Here is a 22850-nt window from a genome sequence, read left to right on the forward strand (position 1 = left end):
ATGCCGCTTTGTTTCAATAATGGCAGTGGTCGAAGTCTTAAATACGCTCTCTCGCGGAGTCTGTCAAGGCCGATGCAGAATCAGCATCAGAGTTAGAGTGAGAGATGTGGTTTTTGCAATATTCCAGAAATATCACGGCGGATATTACATTGTACTCGTTATTGGAATCGAACCGGTTTTTCGGCATGACGAGCGAACGCTTTACCCATTAGCCTACCCCACCGCTCCGACTTTATCAGAAAGGAGTGAGTAAATCGTGGCTGTGTATTAGACCAGTAGATGGCGGATGGTAAAAACGGATCAGTTAAATATGTTTACCTGAGTCAAAAACTTCGTGTGACCCCCTCCACAACCACGAACGAAATGTGTCAACTACGTCAATTAATCAAATAATGTGGAAGCACGTGTCATATATGCACATGAATCATATTCACCCAAAATTAAATCATACATACCACTAAGGAGAGCTCATCCACCACATCATCTAATTCTCCCCTATTTCATATGTTTTCGGCGCATGGCCTGAGCATACGTCAGGTCTAATTATGGATGGGCGGGTTTTCCCCCCCTATAAATAGAATCACAGCCGCAACAAATGGCATCAATGCTTGTTTATTGTCAGTGGGGTCAATGCAAATTTAAGCCTTCACCAATCTGACTATAATTATGACGTCACACGAGGAATACAACTAAATTCTCAAAAAATAATAATAAAAGACTTGGAGAGACTAACACAAGTGGAGACTATTGCTCTTTAGCAGCAGGGTGAGTGAGTGAGTTGGGTTTCACGCCGCTTTTAACAGTATTCCAGTTATATCACGGCGTGTCAGCTTAATGTGGGAGGAAAGCCCGAAGTGATGCAGGCCTCAGACGTTTACCACTTCGGTGAAACCCACGAGCACGGGTATGGTGCTGACAAACCTAGAAACATAATCGAGGCGAACCGGGATTCGAACCCACAATCATAGGTTTCTGGCGTACCCAAGGGACGCAACTCTGCAAAGCGAATCGCGGCGCCTTAGACGACTGGGCCACCCGTGCCCTCCTTCAGCAGCAGGACTGTATCGAGTCTCTTTAAATAACTTCGGGGGCGGTGGGATAGCCTAGAGGTTAAAGGGTTCGCTCGTTAGGCCGAAGATCCAGGTTCGATTCCGCACATGGGTACAATGTATGAAACCATTTTGTGGTGTCCCGCGCCGTGATATTGCTGGACTATTGCTAGAAGCGGCGCAAAACCATACTCACTCTCAAAAATGCTTCACAACTCCCAAACTGTTATTTTAGGAACGTGTCGTAACGATTTCGTTGTTGTTGTTTTTACTTTTAAATATATAAATCACACTGTCCAAACGTATATAAACCACACTGGCTATAAATGAAACACACGCACACACACGCACACACACACTCACACACTTAATTGTGTGTGTAATTAAGTTATTACCGTCGTCTTATGCCTGCATTCATTTGTAGCTTGGTTGATTTATTGAGTATTGGTGCTGACTAACACTGAACGTTACATATCATGCGTCCACTGTGATCCCGCGATTAGCTTTAATGCGACCCTGCGAACCAGCCAGTATTTGGTGTTCGTGACAAATCCTACTTTTGTATAAACCCGACAGGTGCTCGTTTCGTTCCGTGTCGTTATCCGAGCAGCTATTTAAGGCAGCCGTCGGTTGGGATGGTGATAGCGTCAAAATGGCGACGAAGTGGACACAGTGGTTGAACGAGCACGATGCTCTTGTCGATTATGGTCAACAAGCTCCGTCTCCATCGAAGGATTTCTTCCATATATTCGTTTCACCAGACGAGGTAGGTTTGTAGCTTGAGTATAGGGTAAAGCGCATTCTTTGTCGAGATTCCACTTCCTTGTTTTGACGAGTCAGTCAACAGCTCGTCAACAGCAACACTTAACAGTTCACACCCTTGCAAGTTATATTCACTCTGTCATAGAATCAATAATGGATCGGCATAGCTGATTAGGGCAATGTTTAAGTGCATTATTTACATTCCCGTTGCTTATGAAGTGATTGATCGCACAGTGTACACAGTAACTCTGATTCGGTGATCATATAATATTTTTACGCTCCCGCGCCTTACCGAGCCACTAAACAAACTATCTTGTATTACTGACAGAGAAAGTTTTTGTTTACTTTTCATTTATTGCAGGAATATATTTAAATATGTCTTATCAAACCTCCCATGACTAAATATCTAAGGCAGTCGGGTAGCCTTGTGGTAAAAGCGTTCACTCGTCACACCGAAGACCCGGGTTCGATTCCCGACATGGGTACAATGTGTGAAGCCCATTTCTGGTGTCCCCCGCCATGATATTGCTGGAATATTGCTAAAAGCGGCGTAAAACCATACTCACTCACTCGATTAACGGACACAGTTTTCTAATCAATGGATATGTTTATCTTAGGCCTATCTGTTTTATTGAGAGGATTCTTAAAAAGGTTTCAACACATGCTTTATATTCGCTATTAATGAATACTTAGGTATATATGCTATACACTCAAGACAGTTTGAAACAGTAACACTTTGTTATACAGCTTCAATTATGTTTATTATATGGGTCTGTTTCTGTGAAAGGTCCGTTTTCACTTGTGGTATTTCAGTCAGACCCTAAATCAATACTCATTTCAGGTATGCAGCGAAACTCAGACTTTACCTTATGTTCAAGACTACAGGGTCAAAATGATGAGAAACAACGCTTCTGCGTTTATTTCGTGATGGGGAATTCCCAGGGGTTTCCCCAAGAATGTTGAAGTAGTCTGTCAGTGTTTACGCAGCATTAAAACTTTGCACTACGGTATTTGACGTAATAAGCGCTCTGCTCTAATAAGCGCCCACGGCAATATTTGCTAATATATTGAAATTAAACATTTGTAATCCACTAGTCCTTATTAAGATAATATAAAGCAAACCCATTAAAATAGCAAATTTCTACTCGTCCTTATGATACCTTAACTCTTGATCAATTTGGCAAGGACAATAGTACTACTGTATACGACGTAATTAGCGCCAAGGGTGCTCTCAAAATTAGAACTAGGGGGCTCTTATTAGAATATTATTTTGGTGAAAAAAACAGAGTTGAAAGATAAATTTCGTGGTTTATGCTGACAGCCTGAAATGTTTATGTACGACAGATATATTTTTCCAGAATTTAATTGCCAATAGTAAATAATAACACACGGGTGCGTATTATACGCGAATAGGGGAAGGAAGCGGTGCGTATTATATGCGAATAGGTGTTGGAAGGGCTGCTAATTGGGATTGTTCACTAGCCAATATATCAGCAAATCTCGCCGTGGGCGCTTATTACGTCAAATACGGTATATATATGTGTGTGTGTGTGTGTGTGTGTGTGTGTGTGTGTGTGTGTGTGATGTATGCTTCAAAAGGTGTCTGTGTTTGAGGAGTATAGGGGCAGGGGGGGTAGCATTCTGGATTCTGTGTATGACGTAATTGTGAAAAGAAAAGACACCTTGTTAGACTGTGAAATGTGACATGTCGGTTTGTTCCAACAGTTCATCTACCGGCTATGGAAGATTGTTCCCCCAACCCGATCCGACTACCAGAACAACCCACCATCGGAAGTGAGGAATTCATGGGAGGACTTCGTCCTTGATGACAGACTACACAGTGAGTGAACACATCCTCAACACAGTCATACTATCAGCATTCACAAATGCCAAAGGGGCGGTCGGGTAGCCTAGTGGTTAAAGCGTTCGCTCGTCACGCCGAAGACCCGGGTTCGATTCCCGACATGGGTACAATGTGTGAAGCCCATTTCTGGTGTCCCCCGCCGTGATATTGCTGGAATATTGCTAAAAGCGGCGTAAAACCATACTCACTCACTCACTCACAAATGCCAAACTTGAATTATGTCTCCCGGTTTCATTTTTGCGTTTCTAAAAACCATCACAAAGTTCCAAACACTGTATAGTTAAACTTAATAAGTGCCCCGCTCTAATAAGCGCCCACGGTGATATTTGCTGATATATTGGCTAGTGAACAATCCCAATTAGCACCCCTTCCGATTGATCAATGTTCACAAGACTTATTAATTTGGTACAATACGCACTCGTGTGTTATATGCACCCTTAATTATGGGCAATTAAATTCTGGAAAAAATATATCTGTCCTACATAAACATTTCAGGCTGTCAGCAAAACCACGAAATTTATCTTTCAACTCTGTCTTTTTTCACCAAAATAATATTCTAATAAGAGCCCCCTATTTCTAATTTTGAGAGCGCCCTGGGCGCTTATTACGTCAAATACGGTAAGAACTGATTGGTTTATGACATTGGTGTGGGTTGAATGTACTCTCAGTAATGTGATAACTCCAGGCAGATGCTGTTCTTGCCAAAAGAAATATGTATGTTTTCAGAACTTACTTAATCAACCCCTTCAGTGTTCAATTTTTTAAACTGGAATTTTATTTTTTTCCAAATTTCTCATTTTTAGTGTTGGCGTCTGTAAAACAAGTACCGTATTCAACGTAATAAGGGCCTCACTCTAATAAGCGCCAACGGCGATATTGCCTTATATATTGGCTAGTGAACAATCCCAATTAGCACCCCTTCCGATTGATCAATGTACACAGGACTTATTTATTTGTGTATAATACGCACTCGTGTGATATATGCACCCTTAATTATGGGCAATTAAATTTTGGAAAATATATCTGTCGTGTCTAATACGCACATACTTTTCTTTTGTATGATTTCGGGCTGTCAGCATAAACCACAAAATTTACGATCTTTCAATTCTGTTTTTTAATCACTGAAATTATATTCTAATAAGAGCCCCCTATTTCTAATTTTGAGAGCGCCCTAGGCGCTTATTACGTCGAATACGGTAATACCAGATAAAATGCAACATATATCTCTGGTCTTGTAGAAATGTCAACATTATAAAATAGAGGTCTGTGTCGGATCAGGTCATTACCCAGAGATTATCAGTATATTGTTGATCCCCGCTAACACTGGATTAGATGGGATTAGTCATGATTAAGATAAGCAGCTCTTTCATATATATACAAGGTACCCGGAGTGTGACAGATGGTTTAATCTAAATGGGCACTGACTTGTGCTGATTGGCATGCATGACCTTCCTGGTTCAAAATCCTCTACTTGTATTAGTTCTAGTGACAATGGCATGGTTAAAATTAGTTCTTGACAGTTGAAGGATACTCTTAGTCATTTATTTTATATCTTTTTAAATACCATGTTTGTTAAAAGAACCAGTGATACATGTTCTCCGGCAAATGTAATCTGTGCAATCTTTTTTTATTACTTATTACATGCGACCCGTGAAGATTCCGGGGTAGAATAGGTCTTCAGCAACCCATGCTTGCCGTAAAAGGTGACTCTGCTTGTCGTAAGACGCGACTAACGGGATCGGGTGGTCAGGCTCGCTGACTTGGTTGATGCATGTCATCGATCCCAATTGTGTGGATCGATGCTCATGATATTAATCACTGGATTATTTACAGACTGACGTCATATAGCTGGAATATTGCTGAGTGGGGCATTAAACAACAAACCAACCAACCAAACAACTTATTACACGCACTGTATGATTCGTTAAATAACTGAGGATTCAGAAATTGAAAAGGGTTTTATCAATGTCAGTCTCAAGGAAGGGGCAGACTCTCTAGATTGCAACCCCGCATTAGCAAGCTCAAGTTTGAAATTACATTCCCTGGGTTTGTATGTAGTGGAGAAAACACGCTTACGAGGTTTTGGTAGACAGAGCATGCCCTGGGGAGAGGGAAAAACCGAGGGAAAGTGTTTTTCCATACTTATAAACCGAAAAAAGAAACTTTAAACAACATTTATCAACATTTATGTTTCGAACATACTTTCCATGAACCTTAGGAAACTCACATAAAATTTCTGTTGCTGGCGTCCTGATCTTGAAAAGGACATTCTAAAAACCAGTGAGGCTTATCAACACCTCTGTAGCCTTGTGGTACACTCACTGGGCTACAGATATGAAGGTTGCGAGTTCGATCCTCGGGAATATGAAGAAAACATTTGTCATTTGATTTTACATTTCATTACATGTTACAATCTGAACGGAAGTTACATTAATAAAATACTCAGGACATTATATAAAATCCCTGGGATATTATAGCAAATATGACTTGAATATCCTATAAAATCCCAGGGACATTACAACGTCCCTGCTTATGAGATTTAACCCAACTGGAAAGTAAAACCTCACTATGGGTTTTAATGCCTATAGAAAGAAGTCTCTTACTTAATAACGATCCCAATGAATAGGTTTATAAGAGGACAGATGTCTTGTTCATGTTGGCATAGTTAAGATACAAATTCAAGGGGCATTCTTGAACATATTTGAGAGTCCTATGTTACTATCCCTGTCTTAGGTAAAGTGTCACAAGTCAGACTGTATCACTCAGTATAGCTGACAGTTTGGCAATTCAAGCAGCGTTAGAAATTGGCACTAGTCCTGTAGCCATTGACAAACTGCCCAATAGTTATAGTAGAAATGTGCCATTTTTAAGGGGTTTGCTATTGGGCTGGGACAGATAACCCGGGTACCCGGGTCGGGTGGGTACTGAGTAGCACCCGGGTACCCACAGGACTACCCGGGCCCGTGGTTAGTCACCTGGTATATTGTTTAATGACAAAAATTGTCTAGAACTCTATGGTTACACTGAAGTCACTAATGACTATGTTCGCATTTCTTTCTGACTATGCACCCATTGCTTCTGATTTTTCATATGGTTGAATAAAGATATAACTTAATTCAACTTTGTATTAACAGTGTATGAATGACCAAATTGTTTAATGCATGTATCTAAATACGTTTTGCTGAAAATGTTCCCATTTTGAGACATCTCCTTAGACCTACAGTGGGTACTCGGGTAGGGTCGGGTAATAGGGGGGTGGGTACCCGGGTAGTAAATTTGGACTCGTCTCAGCCCTAGTTTGCTATATGTTATCATTATAAGGACTAGTGTACGAAAACTGTTCGTTTCTACCACTGTGAAGTCACTGTGTGTCAGTGTATCATTACGGGGATTTATCCTGACCTGCCTGGAGGCTGACATTCAACCATTGTCTGCAGCAAATATCTGTAACATATAACAATTCATTGGATTTATCTCGACATATTCAGAGGTCAATATTCAGCTCCATGTCTGAAGGAAATGTCAATAAAAATCCCAAAATTGGAAATACAATAATGTTATGTCATGTAAAAGTAACTAATGCTATGTCAGTGGGTGCAGAAAACATTTAAGTCTTCTTGCCCGAAATTGTCTCTAAGCATTATTTTCAGTTGAATTTAGTGCTACTGCTAAGTTTGTTTGTCATTTAACCCTGCACTTAGCAATATTCCAGCTGTATGACGGCGATCTGTAAATAATTGAGTCTGGACAAGACAATCTAGTGATTGATATCATGTGCATCGATCCACACAATTGGGATATGATGACATGCATCAACCAAGTCAGCGAGTCTGACCACCCGATCCGTTAGTCGTCTCATACGACAAGCATAGTCACCTTTTACAGCAAGCATGGGTTGCTGAAGACCTATTCTACCCTTCTTCACAGGTCTGTTACTGTTAAGACTATTATTAGCTAAGCTTACTTGACGGAAGTGAATTTTAAAAAAACTTGGTCTTCAGACTAGTGGCTAAAGTCACAGGCTGCCAAGGGTCTTCTAGGGATGTCTGTATAACACAGTACCAGAGGCTTCAGTGCTAAGTTTTACATAATTTGATTGGCTGTAGGGAGCATGGGTGGCCCAGTCGTCTAAGGCGCTGCGATTCGCTGTGCAGAGTTGCGTCCCTTGGGCATGCCAGAAACCTATGATTGTGGGTTCGAATCCCGGTTCGGCCCGATTATGTTTCTAGGTTTGTCAGCACCATACCCGTGCTCGTGGGTTTCACTGAAGTGGTAAACGTTTGAGACCTGCGTCACTTCGGGCTTTCCCCCCACATTAAGCCGTGATATAACTGGAATACTGTTAAAAGGGGCGCTTCACCCAACTCGCTCACTCACTCACTAATTGGCTGTATTGTTAAAATACAATGTTAAAATACCTCTGAAGTTGAGGAAATAAGAACCCAGTTCTGAACAAAATCTCAAACAAAATTCCCAATTACCCTTCAACATGTCCAAGGGCACATTGCAATCTCAGTTAAATCCCTGCTTAAATTCAGCTCACTGCAATCGGGTTACACCAAAGACATGTGGCTGACTGGTTTGTACAAAAGCTTGCTGCAATAAACGGGTCTTTCATGAGAATCAGATTTCAATGACAGTTTGTGTGTGCAAATGATATCCGCAGTCAGGGACTATTTCTTGTCTCGTTAAACAATGCTCAGGTGAGTGATCACAGCTCAATTAACAATAAACATGATAAACATGATAAATGCTGTGCAAGTTTTTCCATGGCATTTGATTGGTTGATGAAGCAATTTTTTGTTGCATTTGTTTCCATAACATAAACTTTTATTAGGCCATGCCTACTAACATGTTCCCAAGGCAAGAGAGTTAACTGACTGTAAAAGTCCAGTTACCACCCTTGCCGAACTAGGCTGGTATTATGGAGTTACATTTGGGCTGGACTAACAAGTTTTTGCAGTCCAATCAAAATCGTGCTACGGAATCAAAATCCGGTTCGTAAACTGTGATGCAGATTTCGGTGGATTGCAGGATTTGTAAAGCATGTGCACCGCCAACAATCTTTTCATGCTTTTGATCAAGGTGCTCATGTGATTTGGTGCACTTCGCGATGTAAGACCCGTTTTATCACGATATAGATCTTGATTATCAATCAGACATCTTGACTGGGCGCCGCCATTTTGTTTGGAGCAAATGCAAGTGATACGAGAGGTGGCATCTAATTGCGAGGTCCATAGGTGAAGCATAGAAGGGTCATAACTCGTAATAGCCACTGGTGGCGCTACGATCGAGCCCAGTAATTCCAGCCTAGTTCGGCAAGGGTGGAAATTGGACTTTTAAAGACAGTTAACGCTCTTGCCTCGGGAAGATGACCCACTAACGAACTACTGTTTCCTGATTGGCTAATAATAGACAGAGAGGGTTTGTTGCACTGATCAATTTTTGTATTGTTGTCTACAGTTTTCTGTGATATTGATTAAGTAAGCAGTTTGTTGCATATATATGGGACCTGACTGCACTAATGTTTTCGTTTATGGAGATATATTTGTATAAGTTTGTGTACGTTTCAGGGAGCAACCATCTCAGATTTTAAAAAGAGGGAGGGGTCTTAAAAACTTAATCAATCCCCTGTTTTCCTGAAAAAAAACCTTCCATATGCCTCACATTATAGGAAAAAAGCATATCCATTTCTTGCAGCCACATGTCAAAAGGATACCATTTGTTCCTTATTATTTATACTCAAAAGCAAAAGTTGTTGTGACACACAAACAACAAACAGAATCAGCGTTAAACTTTTACTGCCATGAATATGTCGCACTTCTTGCAGAAATCTTGCAATTCAAACAACAACTGCTTGGTTGCGTTTCTTTGACCATGTGAACACACTCTTTCTCTTGTTCAAATCGAAAAACTAATTATTCACAAGATTACCAATGACAAAATTCTATGTAACAATTTTGTTTTACCTCTGAGTATATTCATTATAAGATTAGCACCTGAACACACAATGCCTTTTATTAAGTAGTCAAATGTAACAAATGTTATATTTGGGATGACACTTTCTTCTTTAAGTACAAATTGTAGTGCTTTTGGGGATTGAGTCCCATCCGGGATTTGAACCCACCCTCTCAGAGTTTACCCCCTTAGTACGTGATCTAGACCACCAGTTGTCAGGCTTTCATTTTCGTGGAACCCTCCGTGGTTGAGTGGATCAGATCGCTGACCTTGTGTGCTGGCGATAAGGTGCCTCACTCTTGCGTCGAGGCTTCGAATCCCGGGTGGGACCAAAAATGGACTAGAATTTGTACTTTACCAAGAAAGTGTTATCCCAAATATAACAAATATGACATTTGTTAAAGATTACCACCTGTTTATGTTGGAAAAAATAATTGAGATTTTAACATTGAATTAATAATGCTCTTCTCAACCACATTCACCCCTGTCTAACTCCTGAAAATCAATTGGTTGCTCTCCATCATGAATTCTGGGCTGTCGGGTAGCCAAGTGGTTAAATCATTCACTCGTCACGCCGAAGACCGGGGTTCAATTCCGACATGGGTACAATGTGTGAAACCCATTTCTGGTGTCCCCCGCTTTGGTATTGCTGTAATATAGCTAAAAGTGGCGTAAAACAAAACTCACTCACTCACTCACTCCCTATCATGAATTCTGGGTCCACGTCATGAACATGGTGGTCCAAGGCTGAAATCTTTATCACACTTCACTTCCAGGAAATCTTTTGATGTCATATCATTGGACGGGCTCAAAAACCTTGAGACTATTGTCATTATTATTATTTATTTACCTTAGAACTGTCAGTTACACCACATGCAATCTACAATTTTGAATAATTCAATGATCCAAACAGCCATACCTTTTTGCATTACAAACTATCCCAGGTTAGAATTGGTGCCGGACAGCCTTGGTGCCATTGAACAAAACAACCTTAGCGCCATGACTGTCGCAAGTCTATGTTAAGGTATGGGAGTTACATTACCTTTGTGTTTGCTCGTCCGCCGAAGACCCGGGTTCGATTCCCGACATGGGTACAATGTGTGAAGCCCATTTCTGGTGTCCCCCGCCGTGATATTGCTGGAATATTGCTAAAACTAAAAGTTATGACACAATCAAGGAACTGATTATTAATGGCTTGGTTGAGACTGTTTCTTTTCAGGTAAATAGTGTATTAAAAATAGGAAAATACCTCTTCAGTTTGTTTTCCCGGGGCTTTTTAATCCTGAAAAATATGCAAACTTAGTGGTGGCCATCTTGGAAGAAAAAATGGCCGCTTTTTACACTCCTAAAACAGCCATATCTCAAAAAGTTGTAGACATAAATTTAAAAGGAAAAGTGTTTTTCATTCATTTTCACATAAACCAAAAGTAGATGCATAAACCTGTATAAAATAATGTGTGTACAAAATTAGCCTGACCGCCCTACTACAAGCACTCACTCACATAACCTTTGTACAATGGCACCCTGGTATGACAGGTGTCTTACAGATTGTATGGTTCGACTCAATGACTTGGTTGATGGAGTGCCACAGTACACCATGAACATGTATCATTGCATTCGTCATCACTCGCCCCTGACCCGTGAAGATTCCGGGGTAGAATAGGTCTTCAGCAACCAATGCTTGCCGTAAAAGGTGACTATGCTTGTCGTAAAAGGCGACTAACGGGATCGGGTGGTCAGGCTCGCTGACTTGGTTGATGCATGTCATCGATCCCAATTGCGTGGATCGATGCTCATGATATTAATCACTGGATTGTCTGGTTCAGGCTCGATTATTTACAGACCGCCGTCATATAGCTGGAATATTGCTGGATGCGGCATTAAACAACAAACCAACCATCCTTTCTGAACCTGCAAGAAGACTCGTCCCCCTATCGATGAATGTTGTGTGCGAAACTATGATAAACCAATCAGAATGCGGGTATTATTTCAAGTTGTTCGTCAAAGAATCCCTCAGAAATATTTTTTGATTTCACATATGTCTTGCTTCTAAAGATATACCCAAGACAAATTTAAATGTGTTCAATCTTCCTGTATAATTTCGCATGTCCAGATGTGCTATAAATTGCATCTGAAATATATATAATATCTGGGGAAATATATGTGAACCATTACGAAACGAGTTGACAATTGTTTTAGGTATGCCCATTTGCGCTCAGACGGAACCCGGTCGCAAAAATGGCCATGAGAGGGGCACGAGTCGCTATTCGGCTTGTCCCGGAATAACACGAGTTGGTCACGAATGGTATCATTGCTCGCAATGTCACTTTGGTTCAGATTTGGTTATTTACAGATGATAGTATGGTGTGTGTTTCTATGATGCTTTTTTATCTGTGTATGACCTCACTGTTTGACTATGTATACAGACCGCCTCCGTGGTCTAGTGGTAGAGCGTCTGCCCGGAGAGCGGAAGGTCCGGGGTTCGATCCCCGGCCGCGTCATACCAAAAGTTGTTAAAGGATGGTACTTGTTGTTACCCTGTCTGGCGCTCGGCATTAAAGGGCTAAAACAAGGACTGGTCGGCTCGGAGTCAGTATACTGTGTCTGAGTAGGGTATTCATGTTAAACTGCGGCATGGTATCTCAGTGAGCTAGCACTATAAATCGGTATCAGTCCGGACTAGTACAAGCAGCCACACACACACGCGTGCATGCACGCCGCTATGCACATCGCTATATAAGTGCAATAATCTTGGACGCGATGTTAAACCCAATTGCAGCACATCCTGATTGAATAAAGACACTCTGTGGTAACGCTTGAGGGATTGTTAGTTTTGTCATGAAGTGGGACACATTGGAAACATCTTCTTCTTAATGTAAATAGTTCTCTATATGTTTCTATGGTAAGCGTTTCCTTTGGCAGTGAGTATATACCGTATTCGACGTAAAAGCGCCCGGGCTGCTCTCAAAATTAGAAATAGGGGACTCTTATTAGAATATTATATTGGTGAAAAAAAACATAGTTGAAAAATATATTTCCTTGTTTATACTGACTGCCTGAAATGTTTATGTACGACAGATATATTTTTCCAGAATTAAATTGCCCATAAATAAGGGTGCATATAACACACGTGTGCGTATTATACCTAAAAAATAAGTCAATCAATCAATAAGTACATTGATCAATCGGAAGGGATGCAAATTGGGCTTGTTCACTAGCCAATATCTTATCAAATATCGCCGTGGGCGCTTATTAGAGCGAGGCGCTTATTACGTCAAATACGGTATAACCAGTGCCAAGCTGCTATCAGGACCCACAGACTTAAGAAGCTGCAGACCCTGACTAAACTCTTCAGACCCTCATTTAAGAAAAAATGCAGCTTATGGTGACAAATAGATCGAGACAAATTTACTGCAGGCCACAAGGACTCAACAAATTTGAAACCACCGGACCAACACGAAATCTACATGTCACAGGCCTACAGGCAAGTGCGTATTTCGAATACTGACTACAGCACTGTTCCTTTTATACAGGTGAGCTCCAGAGAGTCGGTGGCAGCAAGACCCTGGACTACTTGCTGAACGTCGCCAACGGCCACCTCGACTTCCTCCCACGTCTTCCCCGCAACATCCTCATCAAGCTCATCATGATGCTAGACCTGGAGGACATCAAGGCTCTCAGTCTAGTGTCACATTTTTTCAAAGATGTAAGTGTTGCAGCAGTGCTCATAGTCGTCTCAGTGATAAGGGAGTACTTGTGGGGTCATTGGGGAGTTATTTCAATGGGCGTGGTGTGGGTTGTACAAGATCCCGGATCACCCCTAAAACATACATGATTTAATATATATACATCATGGGTATGGACAGTAAAAAGGCAGTAGATAACAACAATACTAAAAGTACATTTAGAATTATAGCTCCTTCCTTTTGGCATATATACTTGAACAAATCCCTCTCCATAAAACAAATTGACCCGTGAAGATCCGGGGTAGAATAGGTCTTCAGCAACCCATACTTGCCGTAAAAGGTGACTATGCTTGTCTTAAGAGGCGACCAAATGGGATCGGGTGGTCAGACTCGCTGACTTGGTTGATTCATGTCATCGTATCCCAATTGTGTGGATCGATGCTCATGATGTCAATCACTGGATTGTCTGGTCCAGACTTGATTATTTACAGACGGCCGTCATATAGCTGGATTATTGCTGCGTGCGGCGTTAAACAAACAAAGAAACAAATAGCAGGGTTTATCTAGACTAGCTCAAATTTCCCAATTTACGGGAAACAATTCCAAATTTGTCTCCCAAGGCAATTAGTTTTGAATCCTAGATAAATACCTGGTGAGTACTAAACTATGAGTTGTAGCAGGATCACTCAGGGTACATGGGGTTTTATGTGTGCCATGTGAGGTTTTTTACCACACGCCTTACTGAGACATTTTAATCTGCTATTGTAAAATAATGAAAACAAATTCAAAACTGATAGAAAACAGCTGTTCGACAGAGCTGAGCTTTGCTTCAAAGCAGGGTATAAGGGATTTATCCTGCCTCCAATCAATTGGGTGGATCGATGCTCATGATGTCAGTCATTGATTGGTCCAGACTCGATTATTAAAAGACCGCCGTCATATAGCTGGAATATTGCTGAGTGCGGCGTTAAACAACAAACCAACAAAAGACCTTGTCATTTCTCGAGACGCTGCCTTGGGGCTTTTAACTCGTAACAATACTGTGTGGTGTTAAATAACAACAAACAAACAAACAAACAAACAAAAGACCTTGTTATTTCTCGAGACGCTGCCTTGGGGCTTTTAACTTGTAACAGTACTGTGTGGTGTTAAACAACAGACAAACATCTAATCATGGACTTTGTGACAACATTCGTTGTGTTGTGTAGCAATGTTGTGTGTGGTGTTGTGTTGTGTAACAATGTTGTGTGTTGTAGTTGTGTAACAGCGATGAACTGTGGGAGAAGATCTACCGACAGAACAGTGAGACTCCCATCACCGAAGAGTTGCAGAGCCTGGCCAAGGAACATGGCTGGAAGGATCTGTTCTTCACCAACAAGCTTCAGTTGCAGGTATACTTCCTATTTTTTAACAAATGTAAAACATATTTAGATTTTATTCATTTTTATACCCCCGACAAAATGTCGGGGGTATATAGTTATACCAAGGTTCCGTCCGTCTGTCCGCCTGTCCGTCCGTCCGTCCGTCTGTCTGTCTGTCTGTCTGTCTGTCTGTCTGTCTGTCTGTCTGTCTGCCCGTCCATCTGAAAACTTTGTCCGCGCGATTTCTCTTAAACTATTCAGGGGATTCATCTCAAACTTAGTACATATAATCTGTGTCATATGGAGGGGTGCAGTACAAAGAAAAAAATGTTTTTATTAATTTTCCATTTTTTTATGAATTTTTCAAACCCTAACGTCCGTTTGAAAACTTTGTCCGCGTGATTTCTCTTAAACTATTCAGAGGATTCATCTCAAACTTAGTACATATAATCTGTGTCATATGGAGGGGTGCAGTACAAAGAAAAAATTGTTTTTATTATTTTTCCATTTTTTTATGAATTTCAAACTCTAACCCTATCCTAGCTATTTAATTTGTAACTACTGACACACGAGGCGGGTCGGGGGTATTAGTGAGCCACACTCACTTTTGCACTTGTTTTCACTTATCCTGCATTACTCTTTAAAGCCTTTTAGACATAGTAATACAGGATAAGTACATGTATACAAATGTAAAACATTATTTAGATTTTATTAAATTTTGTAACTTATCCTGCATTATTCTTTAATGGACTTTAGATGCAGGATAAGTATACAAATGTAAAACATTATTTAGATTTGATTAAATTTTGTCACTTATCCTGCATTATTCCTTAATGGACTTTAGATGTAGTAATGCAAGATAAGTATACAAATGAGATTTTACTAATTTTACCAAATTGGGCCACCCATGTTGCTCTGGGTCAGATGCATGTTATTGTATTTCAATTGTGTAGATCGATGCTCATGATGTCAATCACTGGATTGTCTTGTCCAGACTCAATTATTGACAGACCACCGTCATATTGCTAGGATACTGCTGAGTCAGCCTGAGTGTGGCGTTAAACAACAAACAAAACAAAAAACAATCAAGTCTGGGCCAGACAAACCCGTGATGGATATAATAAGCAATGTCCCAAGCAGGCGGGATACGATCCTGACCACCCGATCCATTTAGTCGTCTCTCCATGTCCAGCTGCTGGGGACCTGACTTACCTGGAATACCAACAATAGAACAAAAGCCATTGTATTTATATTCCAGTCATTGATGAGAAATTTTGTACCACATAAAAGTATGATGATATATTGGTTAATAATAAAATTAATTATTCTATTTGTGAACAGATAAAAATTGCTTTTTATGCCAAATATTAGATAAAGTACTGTCTGTTATGCTAGAAAACTGCTTTTTGCGCATTAAAAAGGGATAGAATTTTTCACAAACTGTTGCTTTTGAAATATCGAGTAAATACCGATTGATCTACTAGTGGTTTAAAGTGTTTCAGTCACAAGGAGACCTATCGACAAGTTTACAGGTGAAAAATTCGAACAAAAACAGGAAGCTCACATTTATTCCAAGTCCAATGATGGCAGTCTTAAACGGACTATAGAAATATGCGCACGTGACTCCGTTATAATGATAATAATGTAGTCGTCATAAAAAATCACACAAAAATCATATGAAGAAAATTCTAGATGAGCATATTCTAAAATAACTAGGGGGCACGGGTGGCCCAGTCGTCTAAGGCGCCGCGATTCGCTGTGCAGAGTTGCGTCCCTTGGGCACGCCAGAAACCTATGATTGTGGGTTCGAATCCCGGTTCGCCCCAATTATGTTTCTAGGTTTGTCAGCACCATACCCGTGCTCGTGGGTTTCACCGAAGTGGTAAACGTCTGAGACCTGCATCACTCGGGCTTTCCTCCCACATTAAGCTGACACACCGTGATATAACTGGAATAATGTTAAAAGCGGCGTTAAACCCAACTCACTCACTCACTCTAAAATAACTAAATGACACTGCGTTTGTTTTGTCATCACTGCTCCCATAACGCATGTTACATTACACTTGCATAGCCATAGCCAATGTTCATGACATGAAGCCTGTACTAGGAAAAGAATACAGGTTTTTACACTGAAGAGAGATAGAGAAAACCATTTTTAAGTTTAGATTGGGTGAATTACCAAAGTGTCCAATCTAAGGGGGTTTCAAATCATACCTACGGTATGATAAATAAAACAAAAAAGGTATAGGGGCAGTCTCAAAAACAAAACCGGGGCTTAAAGACGTTGGATACAATAGTTCGTGCACACCTCAGTCTACACCGTTGCACGCGAGTTTACAGTGGCAAATTACCTCCCTTTACGTGCCCTGTCTTCTACAAATTCCATGGTATTGTTTTGATAGCTGAATAACTACTCATGCATATGGACAGATTAGATAGAATTTTGATGATTTGTTTTTTCGAATTTGGAAGGGGGGGGGGGGGTTGTCATCTTCATATTGTAAACATTGTGTAACATTGTGTAATTTATTGTTGTGTTTAAAACGAGTATTGAAGCATACAATCATTAGGAGATGTATGTTAACATGGGAATTGATTGGGGGTGGTCGGGTAGCCTAGTGGCTAAAGTGTTCACTCGTCACGCCGAAGACCCAGGTTCGATTCCCAACAATGTGTGAAGCCCATCCTCCATGATGATATTGCTGGAATATTGCTAAAAGCGTCTTGAAAACCATTTTCAGTCACTCACTGATATTTGAATGCTAAAATGTATTTCTTTTTGCAACGGAAGTACAAATTGATTTGTCAATCCTCTGCGAAGTTTTCATAATCTGCTAAAGAATGAATCAGTGACAGTTCTGGTGCTGGAAAACAGCGGATGGTAATTGGTGGTAAGCAACGACATGTCCGCTTATGATTGTGGAAACCTGCAACATGTACCTTTGCTATTTTTCCAAAACATGAGCCAATAAGTAATACAAAAATAACTGTTCCAATGCATCCCTTAATTTTCAGATTCAGTGGGTAAAAAAGTGTGTAGTGTTCCTACTTATTATTTTATTACCTTGCACATTTTCTTCTCCTCCCTAAATTTCTAAAATATTCTTTCTTTCTGTTTTTGGTATGAGAAGCATAGCTATTTATGATTAATAAATTGCCATTATTGGATAAACAGATCATTGTAGAACATCAAATCTGCCTATTATGTTATATCTAAACAATACTCACTGACAAGCATAAAATGGGATTGATTATATCTAGATGAGTTATCTCCCTTTTCAGGTATCAGGATTGACACCCTTAGCTTTCTTTGGGCATGCAAATATTCAATATTTTACGTGGAGACCTACAGATTTAAAAAAAAAATTATGTTGCTTGGTGGATATTGTACGTTATGCGTGAAAATGGTGACTCTGTAGTGGGTTTTGATCTTCTTCTTTATAACTATTTACATGAGTACTTGATTCTTTGATACCCGAGCCACATTAAATATGTTGCTATTTTCCATCGATTGTTTCTATTTTTGGTCCTTTTTTCACCATACTGGTATGCAGTGAATTATCAATTTGGTATCAATAATTAATTTGTATCAATACAAAGTTGATATTAAAACACTATTGACATCAACATTCGGAGATCCCGGATACCCTTGGTCTGTGTATAATCAGGTCGGCCAGGTCACACAGTGCAATCCCCAGCTGTGTCATACTAAAAAATGGTAATTGTTGTTACCCTGCCTGGTGATTGCATCTTCCCGAGGCAAGTGAGTTAACTGACTGTAAAAGTCCAGTTTCCACGCTTGCCGAACTAGGCTGGTATTATGGAGTTACATTTTGGTTGGACTAACAAGTCTATGCAAAATCGTGCACCGAAATCAAAATCAGGTTCGTAGCGTGTCATGCAGATTTCGGTCGACTGCAGGATTTGCAAAACATGTGCACCGCTAGCTCGTTGTCAACAGATATTTTCTAAATCTTTTCATGTTTTTAATCAAGGTGCTCACGTGATTTGATGCACTTCGTGATGTAAGACTCGTTTTATCTTGATTATCGATCAGATCGTCTTGACTGGGCGCCACCGTTTTGTTTGAAACAAATGCAAGTGATACGAGAGGTTAAATCTGATTGGTCAATAGGAGAGGCATAGAAGGGACATAACTTGTAATAGCCACTGGTGGCGCTACGATCGAGCCCAGGAACTCCAGCCTAGTTCGGCAATGGTGGAAACTGGACTTTTAAAGTCAGTTAACTCTCTTGCCTCGGGAAGATGGGTGATTGACACTAAGAGGCTAAAACAAGGACTGGTCGGCTCAGAGTCAGTATATTGTGTTGGAGTGGGGTATTCATGTTAAACTTCGGCGCTTGACTCTGTGAGGCCAAAACAAGGACTGGTCGGCTCGAAGTCAGTATATATTGTGTTGGAGTGGGGTATTCATGTTAAACCTCAGTGGGCTAGCATTATATAATGGGCATCAGTCAGGACAAGTACAAGCAGCCACACACACTCACACACACACATATGCATGTATGACGCTCTATTAGTGTAACAATCTTGAACGCAATGTTAAACCCCATTCCATAGTGCAAACATCTGTGGTTCGATTCCCTACATGGGTACAATGTGTGAACCCATTTCTGGTGACCCCCACTGTGATATTGCTGGAATAATGCTAAAAGTGGCGTAAAACCTCACTCACTCACTCACTCACTCACTCACTCACTCACTCACTCACCCACCAACCCACCCACCCACCCACTCACTCACTCACTCACTCACTCACTCACTCACTCACTCACTCACTCACTCACTCACTCACTCACTCACCCACCCACCCACCCACTCACTCACTCACTCACTCACAATAAAGATCTTTATTATTGATGAAATCGTCACACTCCCCACAATCTGACATTGTTTAAAATTTCTAAACCGGACTAAACATGACTATTCATAGGCCTCCATCATTAGGCTGGATAAGAGTGATAAACAACAAACAAACATTGACTAGTTTCTCTTAAATATGATAAAAGGCACAGTTGTCTAAATTGGCACAATGTGCTCTGCAGAATTGCATCACTTATGGGTACCAGGACCCTGTGATCATGGGTTTGAATCCTAGAATCGCACTGATTGTTTCCAGGTTTGTCGGCACCATACCAATATGTTGCTCCAAAGTGGTAAAAGTCTAAAATCTTCAACCCTTCGAACTTTCCTCCAACATTAAGTTGACACCCAGTGATATGACTGAGATACTGTCCACTCACTGGACCGCCGCCATGGTCTAGTGGTAGAGCATCTGCCCAGGGAGCGGAAGGTCTGGGGTTCGATCCCTGGCCGCGTCATACCAAATGACGTTAAAAGATGGTACTTGTTGTTACCCTGTCTGGCACTCAGCATTAAGGGGCTAAAACAAGGACTGGTCGGCTCGGAGTCAGTATACTGTGTCTGAGTGGGATATTCATGTTAAACTGTGGCATGGTATCTCAGTGTGCTAGCACTATAAATCGGCATCAGTCTGGACTAGTACTCTCACACACACACACACACACACACACACACACATGCATGCACGTCACTGCACAGTACTCACTAGATGTATTAGATATGTGAAGATCCGGGGTAGAATAGGTCTTTAGTAACCCATAATGCCGTAAAAGGCGACTACGCGTGTCGTAAGAGGCGACTAGCGGGATCGGGTAGGTTTGCTGACTTGGTTGATGCATGTCATCGATCCCAATTGCATGGATCGATGTTCATGAAGTCAATCACTGGATTTGCCTGGTCCATACTCAATTATTTACAGAAAGCCGTCATATAGCCGCAATAATACTGAGTGCGGCATTAAACAACAAACAAAATAAACAAGACCTATTGGTAAAGGGCTAAAAATATGTCGTTTTTCTCTTCACAGAAACATTTAAGACGCCAGGCGGAAAAGCAGACTCCTAGTTCCCAGGCCTTCTTGACACAGCCGATGGAATAGAGACACTGCTCACACCAGCTGAGGTTGCGTCATCAATCAACCACATCCGTCCATCTTGTCTGTCTACCTCCAGCCAATCACAGTCCAGCCCTTGCACCACATGACCATATCTTGAGCTGATGGTATCTCCCTGATAGAGCCAGGCCGAGAATCCCATGCTACTGTGTGGTAGTACGTAATTGTCCTTGAGTACAGAATGAGTTAAGTTGACTGGATAAATTTGAATTTTTGACTGTTTCATAATTGCGAATATTAGACCTAAAGAAATAAGAGAACTGGTTCTCAGGCAATGACTTTTGAAAATATAGTGCAGGCGGGCGGTGTTTATTTATTTTTTTCGATTGTTCAAACTAGCATATGACCAAATAAACAGTTGTGTACCATCAACCTGAGACAGGGCCTCCCCACATAAACAAGAATACAAACTCCTATTGCTGCTGGGACCATAACACAATATGCAGAGTACAGCAGTGTACATGTAAAGGGAAGTAACTGCCTGCTATTTTGGATCACATTGTTTTCAAGTATTAGGATTTTTGTAAAATGGAAATAAAAATGAAACGGCAGACTTTATGATGATGCGGCCTTGCCTGAGAACCAAGACTATTATTTTTTTTAGCCTTAAAATCTTCAACAAAATAACAATAACCTTCATAAAAAAGAAGAATATTAATTTGTTTTCTGTTACAAGAGATGTAGAAACTGAGGAACATGACTCTTACAAGGAGGGAGCTCTGAGATGCTGACTGACAATGCCTGTAGTCTTCCTACATTAGGATAAAAACTGTTCCTCTAAGCTTTCTGGCATATCTCCCAAGTACATCAACACAGCCTAGTACACATTAATAGTACGTTTGGGGGCACGGGTGGCCCAGTCGTCTAACGCGCCACGATTCGCTGTGCAGAGTTGCGTCCCTTGGGCACGCCAGAAACCTATGATTGTGGGTTCGAATCCCGGTTCGCCCCGATTATGTTTCTAGGTTTGTCAGCACCATACCCATGCTCGTGGGTTTCACCGAAGTGGTAAACGTCTGAGACCTGCATCACTTCGGGCTTTCCTCCCACATTAAGCTGACACGCCGTGATATAACTGGAATACTGTTAAAAGCGGCGTTAAACCCAACTCACTGATAGTAGGTTAAGCCTTGATGAGTAAATTTAAGATTTGGATAATTTGACGATATGGTACCAGCTTTGGAAAGCGTGATGTATGTATGGCCATGAATAGTTCTAAGGTCAAACAATCAAATAATTTATTCAGATTAATCTGATACTGCTCATCAGCCAAGTTAAAGTAGGCTGTTTTCCCCCAATGTTTGAAATTCATGTCGACCGTATTTGCAGTAATAAGCACCCTGGATCGTTAGGCAATTGACAAAGTGTGCTTATAAAAGAATGTATTTGAGAACAGTCTAAAAAAATGTCTTGAAAATGTTTTCCATAATAAATTCTTGGCAATTATACCTTCTACACTGCTGCTTTTTCTATAAAACATCTGCAAAAGATACTTTTGACTGTCACATACATTTTCGGGCTTTCATAGATTTTCATTTTGGTCTAGTACCTGGTCAGGGGGCACTTATTGTAATGGGGTGCTTAATACGGCAAATACGAGGATTCCTGTGTTTCAAATAATCTTATCAGTATTCTTGTTGGCACTCTTAAATTCCCTAGGGCACACCTGGGCTATTTTAGAAGTGCCTTGTGGCACCCTTGAGAATAACTTCCTTTCCATCCCTGCCTTCTTCTTGCTAGGTTTCTGATGCTGTGGGGATGTGATGTGATGATGTGGCAGATATCATTTTGTACTGTTAATACAGAGTGTTGTGGAATATTATTTGGAGATTTATGACTTCACTCATTATAAGAATAGTATTAGGAACTGTCTAGAAGCAGAGGATACACACCCCTGCATCCCATGTCTGGATCCAGCAGCTAGATATACGATGATGAACATATTTTTCAAATTATGCTTCTGCTTAGATCTCATGTAATCCACATAATCGGTAGCATCGTCATATAATATCCAGGGATGCTTTGGGCTGAATGTTACGAAAGTGTTCCAAGCCAGTGCCTGGTGGTGTTTGGTTGAATGGTTGAAATACCTTGTTGAATTTGTATGAATGAACATATTTAGATATGCTCTGTTTTAATATGCTTGAATGTATGAACAGAAAGGGCCCTCAT

The 22850-nt window shown here is 40.8% G+C and overlaps 1 protein-coding gene across 1 annotated transcript; it reads left to right on the forward strand.

Moving 5' to 3' along the window:
• Positions 1-1651: 1651 nt before the first annotated feature.
• On the forward strand, positions 1652-21637 carry LOC124122933 (F-box only protein 36-like). The gene is made up of 5 exons (XM_046486137.2): positions 1652-1815; positions 3537-3651; positions 13167-13339; positions 14576-14710; positions 20592-21637. Exons 1-5 carry the CDS (start codon positions 1702-1704, stop codon positions 20661-20663), a joined length of 609 nt encoding a protein of 202 aa, XP_046342093.1. The 5' UTR covers positions 1652-1701; the 3' UTR covers positions 20664-21637.
• The last annotated feature ends 1213 nt before the right edge of the window (positions 21638-22850 follow it).

The sequence above is a fragment of the Haliotis rufescens genome, unplaced genomic scaffold (genome assembly GCF_023055435.1).
Source record: "Haliotis rufescens isolate VD_foot unplaced genomic scaffold, xgHalRufe1.0.p SCAF_25, whole genome shotgun sequence".
In the NCBI taxonomy this organism is placed as follows: Eukaryota; Metazoa; Mollusca; class Gastropoda; order Lepetellida; family Haliotidae; genus Haliotis; species Haliotis rufescens.

Bases quoted from the DNA above. Each gene is read 5' to 3' on its own strand.
- LOC124122933 (XM_046486137.2), top strand. From the start codon at position 1,702: ATGGCGACGAAGTGGACACAGTGGTTGAACGAGCACGATGCTCTTGTC. The intron at 13,340-14,575 runs GTAAGTGTTGCA...TGTGTGTTGTAG, and splicing joins TGTCACATTTTTTCAAAGAT to TTGTGTAACAGCGATGAACT. The intron at 14,711-20,591 runs GTATACTTCCTA...TTCTCTTCACAG, and splicing joins CCAACAAGCTTCAGTTGCAG to AAACATTTAAGACGCCAGGC.